Raw genomic sequence first — 23074 nt, 5'->3', positions numbered from 1 at the left:
AAAAAAAAAAGTAAATCAAATTGATCAAGGTCAATAAAATTTGGTCGAGAATCATATTTTAAAATTTTGTCTAGTTAAATCTCATCAAGAGTTTGTTCATTTGTAAATTTGAAATAGGCTACATAAAGATCGCCATTGAATGTTGAAAGAGTCCTTGTTTGGGTCTTCTGAGTACTGGAAATGTAACCAAATGATTAGTAGCCCAAACACCAACTAACCAACAACAAAAAAAAAAAAAAAAAAAAAAAAAAAAAAAAAAAAAAAAAAAAAAAAAAACTAACCAACAACGTTTTACAAGCACCACAAGTTAGAAAAAACTGACCCCATACGAAACAAAATCTGAACCTGGTTTCATAGAAATAACAACCCAGTGTCCCAAATTTCATGAACCAACACTAATATAGAGGAAGATGGAGTGAAGAGCGAGAGAGAGAGAGAGGGAAACCTTGTCTTCTTTTTTGCTTGCTAGCTCTGTTGTGGTTTTAGCTTTGATATAAGGGTTTTTGAGGTGTTAGATCTTTCTACTTACAAAGTAGTCTTTGGTAAGCTATTTGCTATTGACTGAGAAGACTGTATGATGGCAAATCTTCAAGACATGTAATGTCTTCAACCATAATCTCTCTCTCCAGTTGCCGCCTTGTCGATTTCATTACAGTCTGTTATTCACACAATTACCACTTTAGCACAATTCATTTGGTGAACTTATGTATAGCCCAAGATAAAACACCAAGAATCAAATCTATCAATACTCAAGTTTCTTCGAATATAAAATTTTTTGGGACATTAGTATAGGTTACAGAATATACTTACATTAAACTCCATGTATGAAGCACGCATGGAGAGCCATTGCTGATCCATAAGCTTGAAGGCAATGCAATAAAGAAGGTCAAACGCAGATTCGTTCACTGCTTACAACACAAGTCGTAGGACACAGGCTTAGTAATCTAATTCGTGACAAGATAAGAGGTCATGAAATATAATCAGAATTGTCTGAGGATTACCCGAAAGAAATCTTAGAAATGTTTCCCCAACAATACTTCGTGGTTTCACTGTAAAATTGAAAGGTATCTATTTGTTAATATACACATCTAGATATTGTTACTGAACCTGAGTATCTCAAATAGGGTACTCAAACTAAGTACTCAAGACTAAGGCAAATGCCCAATTAGAAGATAAAAAAAAAGTAGGAGTGGTAAGTGGTTATGCTATTTAAGCTTGTTGTCTCAAGATTGATGCCTAATGCATGTAATAACGGTTCACAAAGGTATGTCTATGTAATCATGGAAATAAAAAATATGGTTGTACCTGCTTCAAGATCAAGCATCTGGATGAGCATGAATGTTATATTGATGCCAGCAACAGCAAAGGGGTATTCCCACACAGAACGATCCCCAACCTGTTTCCGCAGAAGGTCTTGGAAGGATTTCTGCAGGAAAGTAAACAAACAAGCGGCATCAGAAATTGAATTGACCGGATTCAGATGGTATTATTACCCTGATCAAAATATTAGATCTGATGGCAACATATAAAAAAAACGAGTACAGGTATGGTGTCACTGGAATTGAACATTTTAACGAAAAGACAATTTTGAGAAGCATTTGCAACTGGTTTATTTATAAAGGCGTACCGGGAATTGTCTAGCGAAGTACAACAAGTTTTCAAGAGAAATAAAACCACCACCCCTGCCAGATGCTCTACTGTGAGTCAATTGAAGTGGAAAAAATCTAAGGGTGATTGAAAGAAGATAAGAAGTGACATTACCTAAAATCTGTTGAAGGATCTTTTCCTTGCCAACCCATTTCCTTCCACTGCTCAGATACAATTCCGTGTAGCTCTTCTTCGGGAAAGGCAAGTTTCCAAAGATCCTTCAGAGCTTCCTACACGCATGTGAAATAGCAAACAATATATTTATGTAACACAGGTAGAGTTTGACTTATGAAGCTAGCATGCAGTAAAACTGAAGAGCTGGTAAACTTGAGAGGGTGACCATCTATTTTATGGCACATAAGTTTGTTGTGAGCAGTCCTTACATACACAACCCGTAAAGGAAAGCATACCTGATGCTGAGATATTGAGCTGTCATAGGCAACATCAATGCGGCTTTGCAACCTCTGCAGGCATTCCTCCTGCAAGCATTGACAATAAGGATCATATAAGCTATTTGAAAAGCACTAACGAGAAGTCAGCTTATATTAGAGGAGAAACACACAATCATTATACAGTAAAGCAACTAAAACAGAGGAAAATGGTACCTGAGCAGGCGTTAGATCAAATGAAGGACGGGGGTCACCGTCTCTTCCCTGAACACAAACACAGGAAAGGCCACGGCCTAACCACGCTGCCGATCCAGCTACAACCTCAGCTGCAATAAAATAAAATCATAAATTGTGAGCTTCGGATGTTTTTCAATAAAAAAAAGAAATGATTTCTTCATGCAAGAGGGTGACTAGTCAAACATCTTTTAGCTGACTTTATAATACGTGAGAAGCATTCAATTTCCGTTAAAGCACAGACTTGTCAAAATAGAGAACGATGAAACAAAATTTCAAAGATTCCAAAGCAAAAAAATCCATTAGCTTTCCCCTTATTCACAATCAAAAAAAATTGAAACAAGTAACAAAAGATTTTAGCAACAAGCTTCCATGGAAAACAAACTAGCAATTGAGTCAAAAGAGAAATGGAATCTGCAGGGAAGACTAATCTCGACTAGAGAAACCAACGCAAACAATTTCGTATGGGATACTAAAAATAGGACTTACAAAGAAGATCAACACACATAATAAAAAGAAAACTAAACGAATTTATGAGAAAGAGCAACAAAAAAGCAAATGGCGAAACATAGATCTGCAACACCAAATCTCAAATAGAAAGGCAATCGCCAGCGAATCGCCAGAGAGAGAAAAAAGAGAAAACGTGGAAAAAGTGAAAGAGATAGAGATAGAGATGTATAATTTGGTTTGAGAGATAAGAAAACGCGTTTGTTCCATAAGAAGCAAAAAAAAGCATCGTATCGTACAAAGAGAAAATGAAATTACCAGAAGAAGAATGATAAACACTTCCTCGTTCTAGACCTTGTGAAATCCTCCTCACTGCTACGAACGATCCTCCTCTATCATCCATCTCACTCTCTTTTCACCTCAATCACCAAATCTCTTCAATCAAATGCAGAAACAAACAGCAAGTACAGTTATCGAATCAATCGGAACTTTTCGGAATCTGAATCAAACACAGACGCAATGCGAATCACAAAACTTAATCCATATCATGAAATTTCTGATCAAAACAACTAAACAGAGAAAATGATACTATATTTACCGCCGGAAAACGAACAAACCGGCGTCGCTGCTTTCATTCAAAAACCACAGAGAGAGATTGACGAAAACAGTTAGGGTTTCGAGATCTACCGAGGGAGTCGCCGGAGTTTATGCGGCGATTGAGCTTACCAGAGGCGGAATCGGCCGTTTCTCTTCTTCTTTTTTTTCCTCTCTCTTTGGGTTTAAGAAAACAAAAATGGCCGGGGATTAACTATAGGATCTGGCGCGTATTGTTCAATCGCTATCAGAAGCTTCGTAACGGCAAATAAATGACTCGTGCGGTCATCGGTATTTAAGTCGGGCGTCGTCAACGACAATCTTCGACTAATTCATTTTTCTTTTATTTATCTTTCAATCTCTCTATTTTTAAGCATTTCTTTAAGATTCTGTTTTCTACTGTTGTCGACATCGTTAATATAGTTGTAACATAATAATAATTCCAAATTAATTACAATTAACTTATATACTAACAAACAACCATTCGAAAGTTGTATTTAAAACCAAAGATCTTCTTCGGAACAACGAAATTTTTTTTGATATTGAAATGTAATCTTACAAAATTATATGATTAGCCAAGTCTTAGTGCCACCCTTGCGGTTGCAAGTTTAGAAATGCATTCAAAACTTAGCTTTCAATCTAGTTTTTGTTTAACTTCTTAATAAGCCAAAACATCGAATCCGAGTAAGATACTATAGCATGTAGAAGTAATAATGCTGTCTACAAAGCTAATTACATAAGTGAGATCACGGTCTCATGGGTGCGACAATTTCATTAAGGCGTGGGCCAATAGTATGACCGCCATGGCTTAACTATAGCCGACCCGCGTGTAAAATTGCCTTTTCCTTTTGTTCGTGTGATTAGACATTCACTTATTTATTAACATGTCAATTATTTAGATCCTTACATTAATGCAAAAAATAGTAAAATTCGTATGATTAAGTTAACGATTGTGTAAAACTTTTGGGAATTGTCAAAAGTCGGTGTAACGAGGCATGACTACCTGTCTCCGACAAAGGCTCCGTTCTGCAAAAAATGTTTCTAGATCCCAACAATTATGTTTGGGTCATTATATATTTGTATATATACAAAAAAAAAAAAAAAAAAAAACGATATTCCAGTCCTTTTTATCAATCAATTTTGTATTACTCAAACACGAATTACAAACTTATTTAAACACAAACGAAGATTTATGAAATATATGTCAAACTATTTTTCCAAAAGCATAAGAAAAAAGTATGCATCCACATAACACATACATGTGCATAAGTTTTGGAAAAAAAAAAAAACATCTGCATAAGTAATCGATTGTCCTAGACGGCTAGACCTCAAACTTGATGCTCCGCCCAAAAATCCACAACTTTTGTATTAGTTGACATAAAAAAAGCTCGAGATCATTTTTAAATAAAGCTTGTGTTGTCAAGAGTCTGCAACAAATGCTTATAAGTTTTTGATAATATAATACTGTCTTATGCAGAGTCGTGCACCACGCCACCACATGCTCAATATCTTCAGATTCTGAAACACGATTTAACTCTAGATTTTGTAAATAGTTGAGTTCGTGCTCTTCATGTCCGATTTTTCTTTATTTAATTTCCTTAATGTTCACTATATAATTATTATCCGATGACCTTTGTCAGGTCTAGTTCCGTTGACCAATGCATCTTCCAAGTTCCAACATACTCTAATTCCAAAAATCGTAATTCTGTTAGTTGTCAAGTTTGTTAATTTTGTCACGATTTATGGATTTCATATCGTGGCCCATCAATTTTGGTCGACTCTGATTTTACAGCTCAAAAATATAGAAGTTTCCAAAATAAACAAGGTTTTAGTTTAGGCCCATATGCAGCCCGGTTCAAACTTCAAACATAGGAGGAACTTGGGAACAAAGATTAAGTTTCTCCCTTGCCACAAATGGTACAAACCATCAAAGATTACAGCATTCTAACAAAGCAAAGTAAAGATAAGAAAAGGAAGAAGCACTTTTAGCAATAGCATCGAGACAACTATATGCTTGACGACCTTGTAATCGGAAAAATGGCTTCAACAGCCAAGTTTTACTATATGGTTGGTGGTATCTTGCCATTTTATCTAAGAAATTTATCTGCTCACACAATGAATCATCATCACAAACACAAGGCCCAATCAGAGAAGCCCATTGTAAAAAGAAAAGAAAAACAGTGGAGAAGAAAGAGAGACCATCTTTACATCTTCTATGTCCTGTCTTCCACTCTGTAACCAAAATTATATATAAATTTTTTAAAATTAAAATTAAAAAAGAAAACCCTAGATTTCTCCGTCTCTTTCCTTTCTCTCAAGCTTCTCAGAAAGTCTGACACTTTGAGAATCTAATCTCCAAAGTTATTGTCTTTTGGAGGAATTATGTACAAGGAACGTAGTGGAGGAGGAGGTGGGTCATCGAGATCGGAGATCCTCGGCGGAGCTATTGATCGGAAACGAATCAACGATGCACTCAATAAGAAACTAGAGAAATCTTCAACTCCCACCACCACATCTAGGGTTTTCACTTCTAAAGACAAAGATCCCTTTTCATTCACATCTACTTCCACTGCTAAATCTCAGCTTCCCGATGGTTTGTTCCTCTTTTTTTCACATCTGTGAGTTTTTTTTGGGTTAGTTAATTGCATTTTTTTTCTGATGTTTTTTTTTTGGTTTTGCAGTGGAATCGGAAACTGATAGTGAAGGGTCAGATGTGAGTGGATCGGAAGGTGATGATACATCGTGGATCTCTTGGTTTTGTAATTTGAGAGGGAATGATTTCTTCTGTGAAGTCGATGAAGATTATATTCAAGATGATTTCAATCTTTGTGGATTAAGTGGTCAAGTTCCTTACTATGATTATGCTCTTGATCTCATTTTAGATGTTGAATCTTCCAACAGTAAGTTATCTTTCTTCTTTGTTGATAAGGAACAAGTAAAGTTAGAAAATTTTGGTCTGAAACCTTGTATCTATGTTTGTGTGGGGGATTTAGGTGAGATGTTTACTGAAGAACAGAATGAAATGGTGGAATCAGCTGCTGAAATGCTATATGGTCTTATTCATGTTCGTTACATTTTGACAACTAAAGGAATGGCTGCAATGGTTAGAGAATCTCTCTTCTCTATTGTTTATGTTTTGGTGCTTTTAATTTCGTTGTTTGCTTAACGACTTCTCTTGTTATTGATCTCTGTAGACTGAGAAGTACAAGAACTGTGATTTCGGGAGATGCCCGAGAGTTTTCTGCTGCGGTCAATCTTGTCTTCCAGTTGGACAATCCGACATCCCGAGATCGAGTACTGTGAAGATATACTGCCCAAAATGCGAGGACATATCTTACCCGCGATCTAAATTCCAAGGCAGTATCCTTTTTCTCTGTTCATTAAACCATATCTTTTGGCTTAGTCATTTCAATATTTCAGTGAAAGCTACGCTCTGCTTTTGCTTCAATTCAGACACTATAATCTTGAGTATTTGCATATAAATGCAGCAGCATGACATCCTGGTGTTATTGTATCTTAGCGTTTTCCTTAAATGACTTGTGCAGATATTGATGGAGCATACTTTGGAACCACATTCCCTCACTTGTTCTTGATGACTTACGGGAACTTAAAGCCGCAGAAACCGACTCAAAACTACGTCCCAAAAATCTTTGGCTTCAAGGTACACAAACCATGATACTAGTGCTCTACTTTCTCAATGGTGATACATCTAGTGGCTCGGTAATTGCATCCGGATGAGCAACAACTGAAACGATAGCTGCGGTTTGAATGGAGCATACATCAATCATTGGGTAGAGGATGAACGCTAAAACGAAGTTGATAGATGGAATCCTGAAAGGAGGATCTCATGAAGTTCCAAGAAAACTTATAAGTGCAACAGCCTGGCTCATTGGGGGTAAAGAATGAACACTTGAGTCTGTCTCCCAAAAGATTTTCCCCAATTAGTTGGATTTTGTTTTAACTGTTGAATTATTATTTGTTTTCCTAATTTCATGTAAAACTCATAAATTGTTCAATTGAAGGTTAATCTAATCAGTAGAGAGCCTCTGGTTATATGTCAAAAGCCAAAACGTAGATAAATAAATTCCATCAAAGATCCCAAGGCCATTAAAATACAGTCAAGGGACCAAGATCTCCTATCAAAGCATCAAATCGGTGATGATTACGACACAAAACTTAAACATAGACCAATCAATGTAGGATTTCAGTAAGAGATCACTGCTACAATAAATTTATTTCGTTAAAGCAAAGCCAGATCGAACATTCTACAACAATTCCAAAGTTAATAACGTTTGTTTTTGTTATTCCCAGACTTCTTTTAGGATCTGTTATCACAACTTGATAAGGCCAGTTAAAGATTGTCACTTCGATCTATAAGTACTGTACCAATATTCTAAACTTTACTAGATCTGAAAAATTACAGATCAAAGAACATATAAACCTAAGGTTGGATTAGTTGTCAATAACTCACACCTAACTTTAGGTTATATTGCAAGAATTCTTGAAAATGAAACTTTGAAAATCAACTCAACACAAAATAAACACCTGCTTAAACTGCTTAATGTAATAAAGTCTTGATTCAAAACCACAAGCATAGAGTTCGCAAAACTCAATTGTCAAAACAAGGAAACAAAATATAAAAAGCCAGCAGACTTAACCCTCGATCTGCTCCCTCAACCTCCTGATTGTGCTTCTTACAGTGACCGCACTGGCGGTGCTGCAATTCACAAACGAAAACAATTTTCTCAGAAAACAGATCATTGATTAATAAAAAACACAAAGCAAAACAATAAATCAGGGATCACTTACTTCATTGTGTAAGCACCACCTGCCTTGACCTTGCCACAATCCTTGCATCCCCAGATACCAACAGCCTTTCGCTTCACGCCGTACTGCAGCCATTAATCAAACCACGGTTACAACTTTTTTCCAAACCAAAAAAGATTCACAAAGGAAAAGAGAAAGTGAATGATGGTCTCTTTCTTACCTTGCCACAGAACTCACAGAAGTACTTGCTGTGTTGGCTGACCTCCATCTTCTTAATCTGCTTCCTGATACTGGCACCATAACGTGTTCCTGAAATCACATAAACCATTCATACGTTAGGAAGAGAAACCACAACAGATATAATAACCAACTTAGACCAAGTATGAAAAAAAGAATTGCTACATAAAACCAGAGACGACAGATCTCTTACATATTAACAACATCATATAATGAAACGAGTCTAGTAAAGAAAATGTTCACAAACTCCATTCCAAATGAGCTACAAGCCTAAGCAAAATGCAGATCCTATCATTATTTCTACAGCTTTTGACATCCTGTGCGATCCAATATGAGATGCATAGAAGAAATTAAACTCAGGAATAATTACCGTATTTGCCGACGATTCCAACCTTCTTCGTTCTCTTCGCCTGTGGAACATCGAAAAAAGGGTAGTGGAGTCAGAAGAGAGAGGAATATCACAAAACTAGACTTATATCAAAATCCACAGATCAACTATGAAACTAGCAAATCTCAAAACGAAAGCTCGAGCGAGATAGAAGGAAGTATATTCGAAAGCATGCTAATACAAGAACAATAACGAAGAGAAAGGATTAGGTTTTTTCACCATTTTTCAGAGCAAGCAGGAGGGAACACCACGCCGTCGAAGATAAGAAACCCTAGTGAGCAATTTCATTTGGCACACTCTTCGCCTCTTTATATACGAATCATGTTAGGGCATTTTTTTAATATGGGCCTTTGGACCATCATATATGGGCCATCAAATTAACCCAACTTTAAAGATGTAAAAGCCTTGTTGCTTCTCTCATATGGATGTAGAATTTTTAAGATGGGCCTTTAGACCTTATGCACTAATAATAATAACTCATATCTGATCGAATTTTATCAAAATTTATTATAACATTGAGCTCTCTGGTGCACTAATAAAACTTTTATACGAGAAGGCTAAATAAATAAAGAAATGAAATCTTTTGGAAGGTTTTTGCTATATAATAAAATAGAGAAACTCCCCTTTTAACAAATTAGTTTTGTTGAAGCACTTAAAAAGAGAAAGACTTTAAAGAGAGAGAAAAAAAAAAAAAGAAAGAAGAAAGGAACCTAAAAGATGGTTCCATTTTTTTTTTCCTAAGTAAATTTCTCTAATATCTTAGACCGGTTAGGTGCATGAGGTTTGAAATCTTCAATCCTCAGACCTGAGCTCCGGCGAATCTCAACCAACGCTTCTTCTCCTGCTTCTGTCTTTATCATCTCCAAAACACTCCCAAGAACATCACCGCCTAATCCAAACTCTATCAGACTTCCTGGTTCTTCTCCTCCTTCCCGTATTAACCGACCAATCTCTGTCAATGTCACTACTTTCTCTGTCACACTTTTACCAACAATTCTACCAAGAAACTCTGCTGCTTTTGGAGCATCATTTACAGCATCCTCCAGGGTTGTCAAAACAGATTCAAACCTGTGAAAAAGCGGTAACAGATTTAAGCAACAGACGTTTGATTAGACTGTGTGACTTAAACGATTTATGGGCTTTGTTTACTTACCCTTTCACTAGCTGGACTTCTGTTAAGGCGTTGTCAGCAGATTTCACGAGGTTCACAAGGAGCTTTGCTAAGAGATCCCTTTCTTTGTCTTTTCTCTCAAACGAATCAGTTACCCAGAGAGAAATCATTGTTGGGTGATAAGCTGGCGAATTCATATCTTTCATGCACATACCAATCTCATTCTCATCTCGGGCACTGCACAAGAACAATCATTGGAACGCACAAGAGTGCTTATCAAACGAATAGAAAATAACATCATACAGAAAACGCACAGTCTGTTAAAAAGAGACAGATTCTAAACTGTCACATATGATAGAAAACAATATAAAACGCACATACCAGTCAGAGTTTCACCTTTTATTAGAGATTCTATTTAAATCAAAGAACAATGTCTCTCATATGTATTTTTAATCCGTTTTGTTGGAAAAAATTCTAATTTACCTACTTCAAGAAATATACACTTTATCAGATGATCTGTCGTTGTAAACAAACGCTTTAACTGTAAACGAATAAACTGTAATTTGATCCAATTGTACCTACCCAGGTTTCCACAGAATAATTTCCTAAATGTGGCAGTATCTGATGACTATGCGAAGAACGAAACAAATGACCAGCAAGGAAGGAGAGATATAGTACCTGTAATATTCCTTAATTGCAGACAGTGACATATTATGTAACCGTTCCTCAGACAAAGCATTTTCTCGAGGACTGTTTACTGTAGATGATGGCCCTTGTAGTACTTGCCTAGCAGATGAAACTTCTGGTGATGGATCAGAAGTACGCGACAGACTTGCAAAGTCCCTGTGAACATAAGCTGTTCCCCGCTCTTGAGGACTTGACCGTCCATGAGTAACAGGACTTGCAGGTCTATGTGAGCCAAATACATTCAAACCACCGGCCGGTCGCCTAGAATCTCCACCACCGGCCTGAGTAGCATCAGACTGAAAAGTGTTTGACACTACTGCAGGCCTTCTAATAGACATTCCCTGACCAAGACCACCTTGCGGACCCAAGGTAATAGGCTCCTCACCAACTGACCTTTGAGGCATTGGAACCACCCTAGGCTCATAAGATGGCCTTTCATCAAATCTAATGTCCTGATTACTAAAGCCACGACCTTGAGGTGGTCCATGGTAGCCACCCATTTGGGCACTTGGAGGTGATAGCATTCCTCCTCCTCCCCTAGGACTAAACTCCATATGCCCTCTTCTTGCTGACGAATTCATCGAGGGTCCACGTGAAAGCCTATTAGCTTGAGTTTGGCGTTCTTGTGCAGCATCCCTGTGCACTTCCTCAATTTTTTTCGGCCCTTCAACCTTCATTCTCTCCTGCCATTTGTTCTTTCTCAGATCGATGGCATTAATCAACATGAACCTCACCCTAGAAGACAATTCTTGTTTGCATGATAGCATTTTCATTTTCTCAAAATATCCATCCATCTGGAACTTGGCTTTGTTATGATCGATCATAACTCCTATCGTACTCATTAGTTTACACAGAGCTTCAATATTCTCTTCATGTGGATCTTGATTATACCCGAGCAACTTCTGGATGCATGCGTGCATGATTTTCTCAGTCAACATCCTTTTCTTGTACAACTCACCAATAAGTCTGATATTACCGAGCATTCTCCTCCGCACCTTGAGTCTTTTCTCTTCCCTTTCCTCCTCGGTTTGTTCTACTTGTCCTTCTTCGGCAACTCTACTGGCTTCCTCCTCTTCTTTCTCCCCTCTCTCGAATTCTTCCTGACATTTATTGAGCAGCAATCTTTTGAAGGTAATCTTTTCACCATTCTCATTAAAATCAGGTAACGCCCCAGACAGATGAAAACAGAAATCTGCATACATCTCACAGAATGTTGGCTCCATCAAGGCTTTGTCAAATATCTGTGAAATGACACCAGAAAGTGTAACAGCGTTGTCAATGTTGACACTTTGAACTTGCTCAAACAGTTTCTCAAAGTTTTGTGGGGTCAACTTGTTCAGGATGCCCTTTAATTGCCTTTGTTTTGCTTGTTCTTCATCTGTAACTGTACCCACTTCGTATTTTCTCTCGGCTTTGTGCATCACCTGCATAGGAGTATGCGGAGAAGGAAAAAGTCCTTTTTGTTGGAAATTTGAACCACGTTGCCACCTTTCTAAGTCGGGGGTATTTCTGCCCATTCCTCCCATAGGACCCACAGGTTGCATCGGTCTAGATATAATTGGTCCCTGCATACGAGGGTTTCTTAAAACTCCCAAGTTTCCTCCTTGACCAGGTCGGAAACCTAGGTTACCGCCATATCCTGCTGGAAGAGAACCCTGATTCTTCGTCCATCTATCATCAACAGCCATGTTGCTGGGACGACGATCTAAACGAGCACCACTTGCTTGGCGATCCATAACCTTTCCAGGAGTAGGATATGAATCATGTTCATGATGTGATGCACCCATATATGCAAAAATCAAGGCATTAGCAATATCAGGGGAAACGTCAAATCCCTCAGGGAGAGCAGTACACAGGTCTGCAAACTTTAGCAGGAAATCCCGGGAGTACTTCTTTTCTGTATTGCTACAGCTGTCTCTGACCTCATCTGAGGAACCTCTCTTTGCATTCACAGAATTATCTGCAGTTTCCAACTTTGGTGTAGAAACATCGGCTGCATCTTCCCAGTCTTCTGGTTCATTTTTCACTGGTTCAGCATCCACAGTGGCTTCAACAGCCTGAGGTATGGCAGGTGCCAGCTTCTGGTTCGAAACATCATTAACAACATTTGAGCTCTCTTTCTTTTCCTCAGGCCCTTTGTAAGCCATATAGAGATCAGAAGTTGTCCCTGCAGCATCTGCTTTTTGAAGAATTTCTTTTATCTTCTTCTTTCCTTTTGTAGAAGTATTTCTTCTCGTGTTTATTTCAAATGCAGATTTATCTTTGGAAAGAGTAGCTGGGGCAGAGGTCAAACTATCACCAGAATTTTCTATACCATGATGTTTTGACAATGTTTCTGAATGTCCAAGAGGAACAGTAGAAGACAGAATATGAGTAGAATGTGGAAGGTCAGAGCTTGTATCATCTGTAACTTCAGCTAATTTTTCAGAGACAGGACAGACTTCTGTGGCACCATCTACCTCATTCTGTGCCTTCTCAAGCACACCTGACATTGTTTCGAGTTTTTCATCCGAAATTACAGACCTTTCAACGAGCCTGTCAGAAACAGTCCGTTCATCACATTTTAGGTCTTTCTCTTGCGGTGAAGAACCAGAAATCTCAGATGAGGCATGGCTTGACCCTTCCATAGATTTGTCAATATTTGTATCTACTGATTCAAAAGTTGGAGCATCAGCTGTAGGAGACACTTCCATGAGTTGCTTCCTAAACCCGTTGGTAGCTGGGAGTGATAAATTTTCCTTGGCAGCAACGGTTTTTGTTTCGGGATCAGAGACCAGAGAGTCTGGCATAGTCTGTCCAAAAAATAAAGTAATTTAGTCAAGGTATAAAAACAATTACTAAATAATACCCAAAAACAAAACACGGTATCAATATCATACCTCAGTCGGATTATGAGGGGGTTCCTCCTTACATGTCTGATCTTCAACTGAGATCGACTCACTCACCATTTCTGCTCTTCTGATTTCAGTCGTTGCAACTGGAGCAGTCTCCACAGATGACTTCTCTGGCGGAGCAGACGAATTTGGTACTCCAGAAACAAAGCCAGGTTTCGGCTGCTGTGAAGAGCTCAATGAACCTGCCTCCACGTCTTTTTGTGACAGAGAAATGTTAACTTCTCCATGTGACCTGGCTTTTGGTGATCCAAGCTTTTCAGAAGCCCCAGCTGGCTTCACTGATACCTTTGCATTTACAGGTAGAGCAGATGACAATACATTTTGGGTATTGCGTGCTTTCACAGAGGAAGCTGAATCAGATGAAACATAAGCAGGAGCTGCGGGTCTGATAAGCTGTGGAGCAGTATGAGCAGGTTGGCTGATAAGTTGTACTCTCTGAGACCCATCAATAACTGGGTAATGGTATCTCGGTGCCTGAGCGGATGATATTGGACCACTATTTAAGGGTACAGAAACCGGAGGATATATCATGGTATTTGAGTTATATGAGGGTTGCACCAAATTGACTTGTCGTGGAGCAAGTGATGAGACTGGCTGTGATCTGGGAGGTGGGTTAGAATGTGGTTTAAAAGCCGCTGATTCGCCTTCTGAATACGGTTCACCGCGTCGATCAAGCCTCAGCTCTTCGTGTGTGTCAGGATGTGTAATCTTTACAGGCGTGGTCTTGCGTGTCCCACCATATTTTCCTCCTTGCTGCTGGGGATACTGCGGGCTCAAACCCACACCCACATGGCCTAACTGATGATGAATTTGAGCACCCATTGGAGTTGCAAAACCATGTCCCTGAGCCTGATGCATCATACCCTGATGATGCATTGGATGTGATGGATGTGATGGGAGACCCTGAAAAAACAACTGCGGCGGGATTTGAGGGGTATTTCCCATAGATAATGCCATTGGCATTGGCATCTGAAATGAAGTTGCAGTCACGGGAGGCTGCATATGCATATTCGGCCCACCAAAATGTACAGGGTGAGGGACCTGAGCATGCTGATATGGTGTCTGCACAGAAGGCATGCGGATATTTGTAATTGGAGACTTCTGCGTTTGACTTGGAGGGGATATATGTGGGACTTGGATATCAGCTTTTTCACTCGATGGATTGTGCCCCTCTTTCCTCATCAATTGATTATCAGCACCCTTATTTGATGAATCTTTTTTGGGTACAGAAGCTGGCACATTTGGTGCCGGTCTTAAAGAAGCTTGCTGCATCTGCAAAACAATGTTTGGCCGTGTCATAAACAAAAGGTAAAGTTCAGAACAAAGTGGAATAAAAGTCATCAAATTAACTTTCAGTAGATATTCTTTAAACCAATTTGAGTTAAAGATCAAGGCATCAGGCTAGTAAATCCCCATCCCAATACAAGACAGAGCATTTGAAGTCAGAAGCAAAGTTCGAGACACAGACTATTCATCATCCTATAAGCAAAAATTATTCATGTAGGTAACAATCACGTTAACGGCAGATGCATAATACTGAAAAAGGTGTTCCACCTGTGCACGTTTCTGCTCATCCATATTCGGAGGTGCAGAGCTAGTTCGAGCAGGAATCTAGAAAACCAACAGGGCAGATGATTCAGGTGTAGATGGAAAAATCAAACAAACAAAAGAAGGAATAACAGCATACCTTCATCAAATCAGGACCAAGTGACCCAAATTGCACAGCAAATGCTTGAGAAGCGTCTCCAGAGGCTGCCACAAAACAAAACAAAAAACATTATAAAACTTATACCTTTATGGATGTACAGAGGAATTTAATTCAAGCTTCAAAGCTCAGGACACGCATACAAAAACTAGACGATGCAACAAAACCTACCTTTAGCTGTGTTGGGCGTCTCATTGTTTTTGGAACTCATGGCGGTAGACTGAGAAGTTGGAGCCTTTGGAATAGGTCCAGTGTTTCTGTTGAATGATTCAGTTGGATTGGCTGGACCACCAACAACCGGTTCACCAGACACTCCTGTAACTAACAGTGTAAGAGAGATTGAACTAAACCAAACGATCACTAACCAAATTCATCTGAAATCATCCAATTTAAAAACTTTGAGCAAAAAAAGACCATCCGTGATTAAAGATGATACCTTGAGAGCGAGAGTGTGCATTGGGACCATTGTTGTGGTTGTTAGGATGATTCACAGGTGGCAGATTCACCCGAGGCTGCCCTGCTCCTTGAGCATTGCCGGGCTTCTTAAAACTGTCATAAATAACAATAAAGGATCAAAATTTGCAGAATTACCATGTCCAATAATGGCTCAGAGAATCCTCCAAATTAAACCAAAAAATAATTTTAAAAAAATCGAATTTGATTGAAAACCTGCGATTAGAAGAAGGCAAGGAAGAATTATCAGCGTAAGTGGAAGGGGCAGGCGCAGTAGCAGGAGCGCCGGCTCCCTTACCGTAACCGGCGGCGGAAGAAGATCGGTGCTGTTGTTGTTGTTGCTGTTGGTGATGGTTACCGGTGGATCGACCAGTTCTACGATATTGATTCTCGCTTCTGTCGGGCCTTGATTGATTGTAGGACATCTAGAACAAACCCTAATCTTCACCCTTTTTCAAGCTAAATTCTACAGCTCTGTAATGGAGAGTGAAACGACGCAAGGAAAGATAAAATTAGGGTTTTATTGGACGGACATGATTATAGGACCAAGAAAAGACGGGGAGAGAGGAGATGAATGAAGCGAGCAAAATACTATGCGCAATCAAAAAAAAAAAGGAAATTAAAGAAAGAAAAAAAAATATGAATAAGTGAAAGAGTCTGGTTAAAGTACCTGAATAGTAATTACGCTATCTTTTAGGGGTATAATCGACATTTCGTAATAGTTAATCTCGTTGCTCAAAAAACCTTTGTTCCGGTCAATGCAAAGAAAATATCAATAGATGTTTCAGGCGATCGCCAGGAAAAACTGAACTAACTCTTTTTAAGCCTTACCAAATTATCAATTTTATTTAAATTAGTTTTTAAAGAAAATCATCATACGATCTTTTTGTACTATCGTTTGAATAGATAAAGAAGCATCATGCGTTGACAAAACAAAAACAAAAAGCTGAATTTTCCTCACTAAAAACCAAATAAATGTAAATTTAAATTAATTTCATTCATTTATATAAATATAACAAATTATTATTTATCAAATAGTAACACGTGTGAATTTGGCTATAATTTATGGAGACATACGTGTAAATGGGAAATGGAAACAGAAGAACATACATACATTTTGAAATGAAAAATGTTTTCACTAATTTATAGACATCATCACATAAACTAAAAACTGTAAATATGTTGGTATATGGGAAAAAGGATATACAATGTGTTTCTTTGAACAGTTTTCAATATTAAGTTGATACGTCAAATTATACATTGTGAACTGAATATATACGCATTGTCCAAAGTTAGGTGATTTTGGCATTTAGTTATGACAAAATTACTAGATTCATTGTGTACATAAAGCTTGCTTCTAGTAGTAGAAAGGTAGGTGATCTCTTTTTTGTGATCAATTAGGTGGTTTACTTTATTTTGTACTTTAGAATATTTTTTTTTCTGGGAGTATTAACTGAATCACTTAATTATCGTACCTATTAAAAAGGAAAGTAGAACAACAAATTTCCATATCTCTCGTACATACTACTCTTTCATGTCTTTGTATACGATGGACGTAAGGGTGTCAAAATGGGTAATCCGACCCGACCCAAACCCATATAGGTTCGAGTGTTTAATGGACGGGTTTGATCCAACCCATATATTTATATGGGTTAAATTTTTACATACCCAAACCCATTATTGTAAAAATTCATTGGCTTAATGGGTTATATGGGTACCCATATATGTATAATAAAATATATAAATAATAAAAATCCAAAAAATAACATAAAATTGTAAACCAACAAAAGTTTTTAAATAATAAATTAAAAAAATCTACAATAGAAAAGCATCCTAAAATCTTAAAACCACAAATCCAAAGAACCATAAAACCAAATAAAAAGATAGTTGTAAAGAAAAGAAGATATTTATATAAATTTTACATAATATATTAATATAGATATATATAAATTTTACTTTTTAGTTTTGGTTATGAAACTCATGGGTAACTCATGACCCTAATGGGTTTTACCAATTAAATCTATAACTTTAATAGGGTAACCCACTAAAACCCATTTATATATATGGATAAAAAAATTCAATCCAAACCCATTAAAATTATGGGCGGGTTCGGGTAACCCATGGGTATTAACCCATTTATATATATATATGGATAAAAAAATTCAATCCAAACCCATTAAAATTATGAGCGGGTTCGGGTAACCCCTGAGTATTAACCCATTTTGACAGATGGACGTAGTCCGGTATTAGGAGCTTTCGACAAACGGGTCAATTTATGGAATCTGATAAATGGGCCACAAAGGGCAATATTGGGCTAAATATTTCAGAAGAAGCCCATTTGAACTGTAAGACCATAAATTTCGAACACTTAACATTAATTATTTTTTTCTATCGAAACTGAATCAAGAAGCACAAACAGAGATCATTCCCTTTTCTCGTGGTAAAAACCAGAACCAAAAATATAGGCAGAGATATAACAAAACTTCACAACCAATACTAATTTACTTTGGCCTCTCCGTTTCCTACCTTCCACTCTTTGTTTATTAACCTCCACATCCAATTTACAAAGGTCAGATGAAGATGTAAATAACTAAGCCATGACAAGACTCTTTGTCCGTACGGTTTCGCCGGCGGCGGAATCTTTCGAATCGGACGATTTACGGAGAGATGATGATCTGGAGGATGACGTTTTTCTCCACCTCTTGGATTTAGTTTCATCAGACTCAATCTGCTCTTGCCTACACTCTTGGCTACAGAATGCCATGTCCCCTCTGCAAAATTTTGATTTTGAAGACTGATTCATTTAGTTGTTTGGATCACAAGCAACGAAGAAGTACCTGTACATGAAAATGTCTGAGTTGAGAGAAAGGGTTTTGCGACAACGAGAGCAAGATTCTAGAAAGTGTGGCTCGTCACTGTCCAAAAACCCGACGTAATACGAATCCATTGTTATAGCTACGAGGTTTATAAGAATTCTCGATAGCAAGTGGAATCAGGACGATACAGGATTCGATTTAGAGAGAGAAGCTCTAGGAGGAAGAAGAACTTCATGATACATGGTGAAGTGATGGGTCTTATATAGAAAGCTAGAGTCTGGATCACCTGTATCACGAACCATTATAGCTTCTGTGGTCTACAATTCATGGCCACTTAAAAATCAATATATTAAAGATCTTGAATTTGTTTAATTTATCCGTGATTAGGTTATAAAGTTTGATGTAACGACATTATTATGGGAGTTCTGTATTTATTACAGTTTTATTAGATCAGTTGCTTTTAAAACTCAATTCAACATAATTATTGTACATTCAAGAACATAAATCATAGTATCATACTATCACGTAAAACACGAAGAAGTACATTTCTTATTAGTTTTCGATTTTGCGTGTCTAAACTACAACATGAGAGCCTGGTATGATACTATGGATTTAAGAAATTAAACTAACAGTATATATTCCTCGTTCGTCGAGGGAATAAAATGAGTCTGCCCTAATTGCTTTCCAAGTTCCATTATTATAGCTCTTGGCCAACAACATCATGCATCGTGTATGATCTATAAACTTTTCGAATATAATTTCAACAGATGTTTTTTAAATTATCATTGTTAAAAAGCTATGGTTTTTAGGGTTCTAGATTTTCATCTAATAATATATTTGTCAACACCCAACAATTTGATGTCTTATAATTATAAAATGTTTGAGCTCCAATCATTTTTCATTAGTCTTGTATTTTCTGATTTCCAAATAAAAATAAAAGACCACACAGCTATGGTCCAGTGGTAGTTGAGAATTGGGGAAATGTTTGAAGAAACTAACCCAAGTTCGATCCACGCTGGAAACAAAAAAAATATATCTGTGTGGGAAGTCTGGGCTTGGCCCAAGTAATTTACCTGGTAGTCCAATAACACGCGATCTGGCTACCCTAGCATTAGTCGGAAAGCATTCCAAACTCGGGACAGACAGTGTGGTAGCCCTTCGGGAAGAAATCCACACTGAAGCACTTCGGTACGTTTCTACCGGGGCTGACCGATCAGCCCATAAACGTGATTTATTTAGTCTGTGGCCCCCAAAAAGCCGTCAAGTCGAGTTTTCGTGACTAACATTGTCCGGATTCCGGAACCGAACTGGGATCTGACTAGGCAGCCCTCGGAAGACGACAAAAGGAATCCACTAAAAGAGGACCCACGTAAAACGAAGGCCCAATTCTCCAATTCATAGGGCCCCATAATACAAATGCAACAGTTCGAGTTTCATACTTTTATCAATTATTTTAGAAATAACAAACACATCTTAAAAGATATACTAGTTGTGTATATGTAGGATGTGACTGATAGTATTATATAGAAAAAAAGTTATGAGATGAAAATAAATTTTTCTATTTTATACTTAAATTTTACCAGTCAAGTAAATGACAGAAAAATTTATCTTTTTCCCAATTCTTCAAAAAGTAAGATAAAAACGTATAAAATATCCCACTACAAATATATAGTACAACAAATTCTTCTACTTTTTATTTTTATTTTCTTCTCATTTCTTCTTTTATTTTTCTTCTTATATCATACCAGTCTGTTGAGATTGAGTTCTTGATTAAACCTGCAAAAGAGAAAAGCTTCAAGTGAGAAGAAGATGAAGAAGAAAAGAGAAGATGCAAAAGCAAAGCAAAAGGAGAAGAAGTTGTCGAAGAAGAAGAGTCAACAGAAGAGAAGAGACAGTCAAAGATGAGGCTATTGGGCTAGAGTGAAGCCCACATAGTAATTGTGTGTTTTGGTTTGTAAATGGGCCGTTAGTAGAGTTGAGCCCAGATTATGTGTGTATGGTGTGCTTATAAATAATTAAGCTAAGCTAGAGTAGCTAAATGAGAGTGGTTGTAGTCTAAGGTAAGGTTGCTTGTAAACTAGAGCCTAGAAGAATGGCCTAGTAGAAGTTGTTATGTCTAGAGTCCAAGTAGAAGCATGGTGCAAGTGTGTGTAGTAAGTAGAAGTAAAACTAGTATAAGAGTGTGTGTGTGATGTTGTGTAATGTCATCCTAGTGATCCGAAATATCAATGTAGACAATTAAAGTAAAATGTGTTCTTGTTTTCTCTCTAGAACAAGTGAACACAAACGAGTAAGAAAGTGTGAAAGATAGAGAGATTGTGAGAATTACAACATGGTATCAGAGCTTACTTGATCTTGGAGCCTGTCCAAGGAAGAAGAAGAAAAAGCTGTGAGGAAGATGGAGACAGCCATCAACAAAGAAGAAAGCTGGCCGTAAGAAGAAGACGGCAAAGATGAAGAGATGATGCAGCCCGAGAAGCTGCTGTAAGTGAGACGGCAAAGAAGCCGTGGAAGAAGAAGAAGAAGAGAGTGAGACCTTGAGTGGACTTGAGCTCAAGGCAAGAGATTTAAATCTTGAGTGGATCTGTGCTCAAGACAAAAGAAGAGAAGAGCCTGCACAAGAAAGAGAAGTGTAAGGCTGAGGGAAAAGAAGAGCAAAGCTGAGATTATGTCGGAAAAGAAGAGAAGGAAAGAGATGTGGTGACAAGAAAGAGCACCACCAACCTACACAAACTCTTTCCCACCGTACCTTAGAGAAGGAGGGCTTCAGGTGCATCCAAGTAGACGTGGAGATCTTCTGGAAGAAGCAATGAAGACAACGGTGTGGAGATGGTGTTGTGAAAGGTGATGAATTCAATCCTTGTTCGACATTGTCTTGGTGAAGCTCAAATATGCTCGATGAAGTGGAGATTCCATGCGATTCTTCAGCTGAAACGAGGAGAAAGAAGAAACCTTGGTTAAAAATACCAAGAGGATTCGGAACTAGAGAGGAGATGCCTGCAGCAGAAGAAGCTGAGGCAAAGAAGGAAGAAGGCACCAATGTAAGCTTGGTTGCAACCTCCAAGATGAAATGTAGACTATGTAGTCTTGCGTCAAAGAGGAAGCAACTAAGGTGGCAGCAATGGTGTCGAGAAGCTCCAATCCGTGACTAGGGTTGAAATCTGAGTGGATCAAAACCTGAAAACGAGAAGGAGAATCCAAGGTTAGAATAACCAAAGTGGTGGTGAAGGATCAAACAAACCAAGTCGGAGAATGCCGAGGTTGATGATTCAAGAAACCAATCAAGCTAGGGTTAAGAAAACTGAGGTGGAGATTCAAAGAGCCAAACAATCTAAGGCAAAGAAAGCAAGGATGAGACTCATGGAGAAACCTAAGAGACTACGGTAAGAGAAGCCGGGTGATGGTGCCAGAGTCAAAAGTCCAAGGCTAAATGCTAAGGTGATGGTTCGGAGAATCGAAAAAAAAGAGAACAAGGCTGGTGATCACAGTTGACACCAAGCAAAGAAGAAGCTCACCACAGTGGGAGCTGAAGCCGGTTGCAATGTCAGCCGAGCAAGAGACATGACGAGTGGTCATGGTCTCATGGAGAAGAAATTTAATGAGAACGTGAGAAGAGCTCACGAAGGAGAAAACTTGGAGGAGACATGGAAGGCTCATGGCAAAGAGTTGAAGTGTTTCCTGCAAAGAAAAGTTTTTGGTCAGGAATTGATCAAAGAAAACAGAGGAGATTGCGAAGAGAATGAGCCAAGAGATGGCAAAAATATTCGCAACAAAAATGGAAAGAAAAGGGTTGGATCCATGGGGATTCAGCTTAAGAGGGAAAGCCAACATACGGAGAAAGTGGTGGTTGAAGACGCGGCGGAGACTTTCACCGTGACGGTGACTGGTGATCTGTGAGAGTTGTGACCTCTAGCTGTCGTTGGAGAAGCTATGCACCACGATAGAGAAAGAAGCTCTATTAAAGGAATAGAAGCAAGAAGGAGATGCTCGCCGAAGAAGAGAAGAGAGGCGATCTATCGAAGAAGAAGAAGCCATGGGATTGAAAGCCCTAAAATTGAAATTGGGGATTTAATCGAAGAACTCAAGAGGGAGTGTTGAGATTGAGTTCTTGATTAAACCTGCAAAAGAGAAAAGCTTCAAGTGAGAAGAAGATGAAGAAGAAAAGAGAAGATGCAAAAGCAAAGCAAAAGGAGAAGAAGTTGTCGAAGAAGAAGAGTCAACAGAAGAGAAGAGAAAGTCAAAGATGAGGCTATTGGGCTGGAGTGAAGCCCACATAGTAATTGTGTGTTTTGGTTTGTAAATGGGCCGTTAGTAGAGTTGAGCCCAGATTATGTGTGTATGGTGTGCTTATAAATAATTAAGCTAAGCTAGAGTAGCTAAATGAGAGTGGTTGTAGTCTAAGGTAAGGTTGCTTGTAAACTAGAGCCTAGAAGAATGGCCTAGTAGAAGTTGTTATGTCTAGAGTCCAAGTAGAAGCATGGTGCAAGTGTGTGTAGTAAGTAGAAGTAAAACTAGTATAAGAGTGTGTGTGTGATGTTGTGTAATGTCATCCTAGTGATCCGAAATATCAATGTAGACAATTAAAGTAAAATGTGTTCTTGTTTTCTCTCTAGAACAAGTGAACACAAACGAGTAAGAAAGTGTGAAAGATAGAGAGATTGTGAGAATTACAACACAGTCACACCCGTATTGTTTTTTTTATGGC

At 38.2% G+C, this 23074-nt stretch overlaps 5 protein-coding genes and 1 long non-coding RNA gene across 16 annotated transcripts; 1 reads left to right on the top strand and 5 right to left on the bottom strand.

Moving 5' to 3' along the window:
• Nucleotides 1-26: 26 nt before the first annotated feature.
• Nucleotides 27-3830, bottom strand: LOC9314394 (ELMO domain-containing protein A). 6 transcript variants are annotated; one of them, XR_002331844.1, is made up of 11 exons: nt 3405-3828; nt 3036-3152; nt 2253-2362; nt 2058-2126; nt 1762-1877; nt 1628-1682; nt 1306-1426; nt 1002-1049; nt 811-905; nt 446-656; nt 27-174 (listed from the first exon to the last, which is right to left on the bottom strand). XR_002331844.1 is itself a non-coding variant. In XM_021025223.1 (10 exons), the coding sequence occupies exons 2-10, from the start codon at nt 3118-3120 to the stop codon at nt 555-557; spliced, it is 801 nt and encodes a 266-aa protein (XP_020880882.1). In that variant the 5' UTR covers nt 3121-3152; nt 3316-3830; the 3' UTR covers nt 381-554. The 6 variants fall into 6 exon arrangements, 5 of the variants coding, with proteins under 5 accessions (XP_020880882.1, XP_020880880.1, XP_020880881.1 ...); XM_021025223.1 differs by lacking the exon at nt 27-174 and having other exon boundaries at nt 381-656; nt 3316-3830; XM_021025221.1 differs by lacking the exon at nt 27-174 and having other exon boundaries at nt 381-656; nt 3036-3216; nt 3316-3829.
• Nucleotides 3831-5509: 1679 nt separating this feature from the next.
• On the top strand, nt 5510-7366 carry LOC9312612 (casein kinase II subunit beta-3). Of its 2 annotated transcripts, none has more exons than XM_021025219.1 (5): nt 5510-5904; nt 5993-6211; nt 6305-6414; nt 6506-6668; nt 6857-7366. In XM_021025219.1, the coding sequence occupies exons 1-5, from the start codon at nt 5694-5696 to the stop codon at nt 6985-6987; spliced, it is 834 nt and encodes a 277-aa protein (XP_020880878.1). In that variant the 5' UTR covers nt 5510-5693; the 3' UTR covers nt 6988-7366. The 2 variants fall into 2 exon arrangements, with proteins under 2 accessions (XP_020880878.1, XP_020880877.1); XM_021025218.1 differs by having other exon boundaries at nt 6506-6671.
• Nucleotides 7367-7789: 423 nt separating this feature from the next.
• LOC9312611 (60S ribosomal protein L37a-2) lies at nt 7790-9013 on the bottom strand. Its single transcript, XM_002876497.2, has 5 exons — nt 8923-9013; nt 8686-8725; nt 8299-8387; nt 8121-8203; nt 7790-8028 (listed from the first exon to the last, which is right to left on the bottom strand). The coding sequence occupies exons 1-5, from the start codon at nt 8923-8925 to the stop codon at nt 7965-7967; spliced, it is 279 nt and encodes a 92-aa protein (XP_002876543.1). The 5' UTR covers nt 8926-9013; the 3' UTR covers nt 7790-7964.
• Nucleotides 9014-9271: 258 nt separating this feature from the next.
• Nucleotides 9272-16168, bottom strand: LOC9312610 (eukaryotic translation initiation factor 4G). 3 transcript variants are annotated; one of them, XM_021025215.1, is made up of 9 exons: nt 15770-16168; nt 15537-15649; nt 15272-15421; nt 15083-15147; nt 14950-15006; nt 13381-14667; nt 10493-13293; nt 9857-10051; nt 9272-9771 (listed from the first exon to the last, which is right to left on the bottom strand). In XM_021025215.1, the coding sequence occupies exons 1-9, from the start codon at nt 15976-15978 to the stop codon at nt 9441-9443; spliced, it is 5208 nt and encodes a 1735-aa protein (XP_020880874.1). In that variant the 5' UTR covers nt 15979-16168; the 3' UTR covers nt 9272-9440. The 3 variants fall into 3 exon arrangements, with proteins under 3 accessions (XP_020880874.1, XP_002876542.1, XP_020880875.1); XM_002876496.2 differs by having other exon boundaries at nt 15272-15415; XM_021025216.1 differs by lacking the exon at nt 14950-15006.
• A 1738-nt stretch (nt 16169-17906) lies between these two features.
• On the bottom strand, nt 17907-18574 carry LOC9314393. Its single transcript, XM_002876495.2, has 2 exons — nt 18391-18574; nt 17907-18324 (listed from the first exon to the last, which is right to left on the bottom strand). The coding sequence occupies exons 1-2, from the start codon at nt 18498-18500 to the stop codon at nt 18144-18146; spliced, it is 291 nt and encodes a 96-aa protein (XP_002876541.1). The 5' UTR covers nt 18501-18574; the 3' UTR covers nt 17907-18143.
• A 2016-nt stretch (nt 18575-20590) lies between these two features.
• On the bottom strand, nt 20591-22769 carry LOC110228001. 3 transcript variants are annotated; one of them, XR_002331597.1, is made up of 5 exons: nt 22203-22769; nt 21885-22047; nt 21407-21546; nt 21119-21297; nt 20591-20982 (listed from the first exon to the last, which is right to left on the bottom strand). It is a non-coding gene; the product is annotated as an uncharacterized LOC110228001 (long non-coding RNA). The 3 variants fall into 3 exon arrangements; XR_002331598.1 differs by having other exon boundaries at nt 21428-21546; XR_002331596.1 differs by having other exon boundaries at nt 21119-21546.
• Between the last annotated feature and the right edge of the window lie 305 nt (nt 22770-23074).

This window comes from Arabidopsis lyrata (assembly GCF_000004255.2).
Source record: "Arabidopsis lyrata subsp. lyrata unplaced genomic scaffold ARALYscaffold_5, whole genome shotgun sequence".
Classification (NCBI taxonomy): domain Eukaryota; kingdom Viridiplantae; phylum Streptophyta; class Magnoliopsida; order Brassicales; family Brassicaceae; genus Arabidopsis; species Arabidopsis lyrata.
The sequence above is the reverse complement of the archived record's forward strand: the minus strand, read 5'-3'. Positions and strand labels throughout refer to the sequence as shown.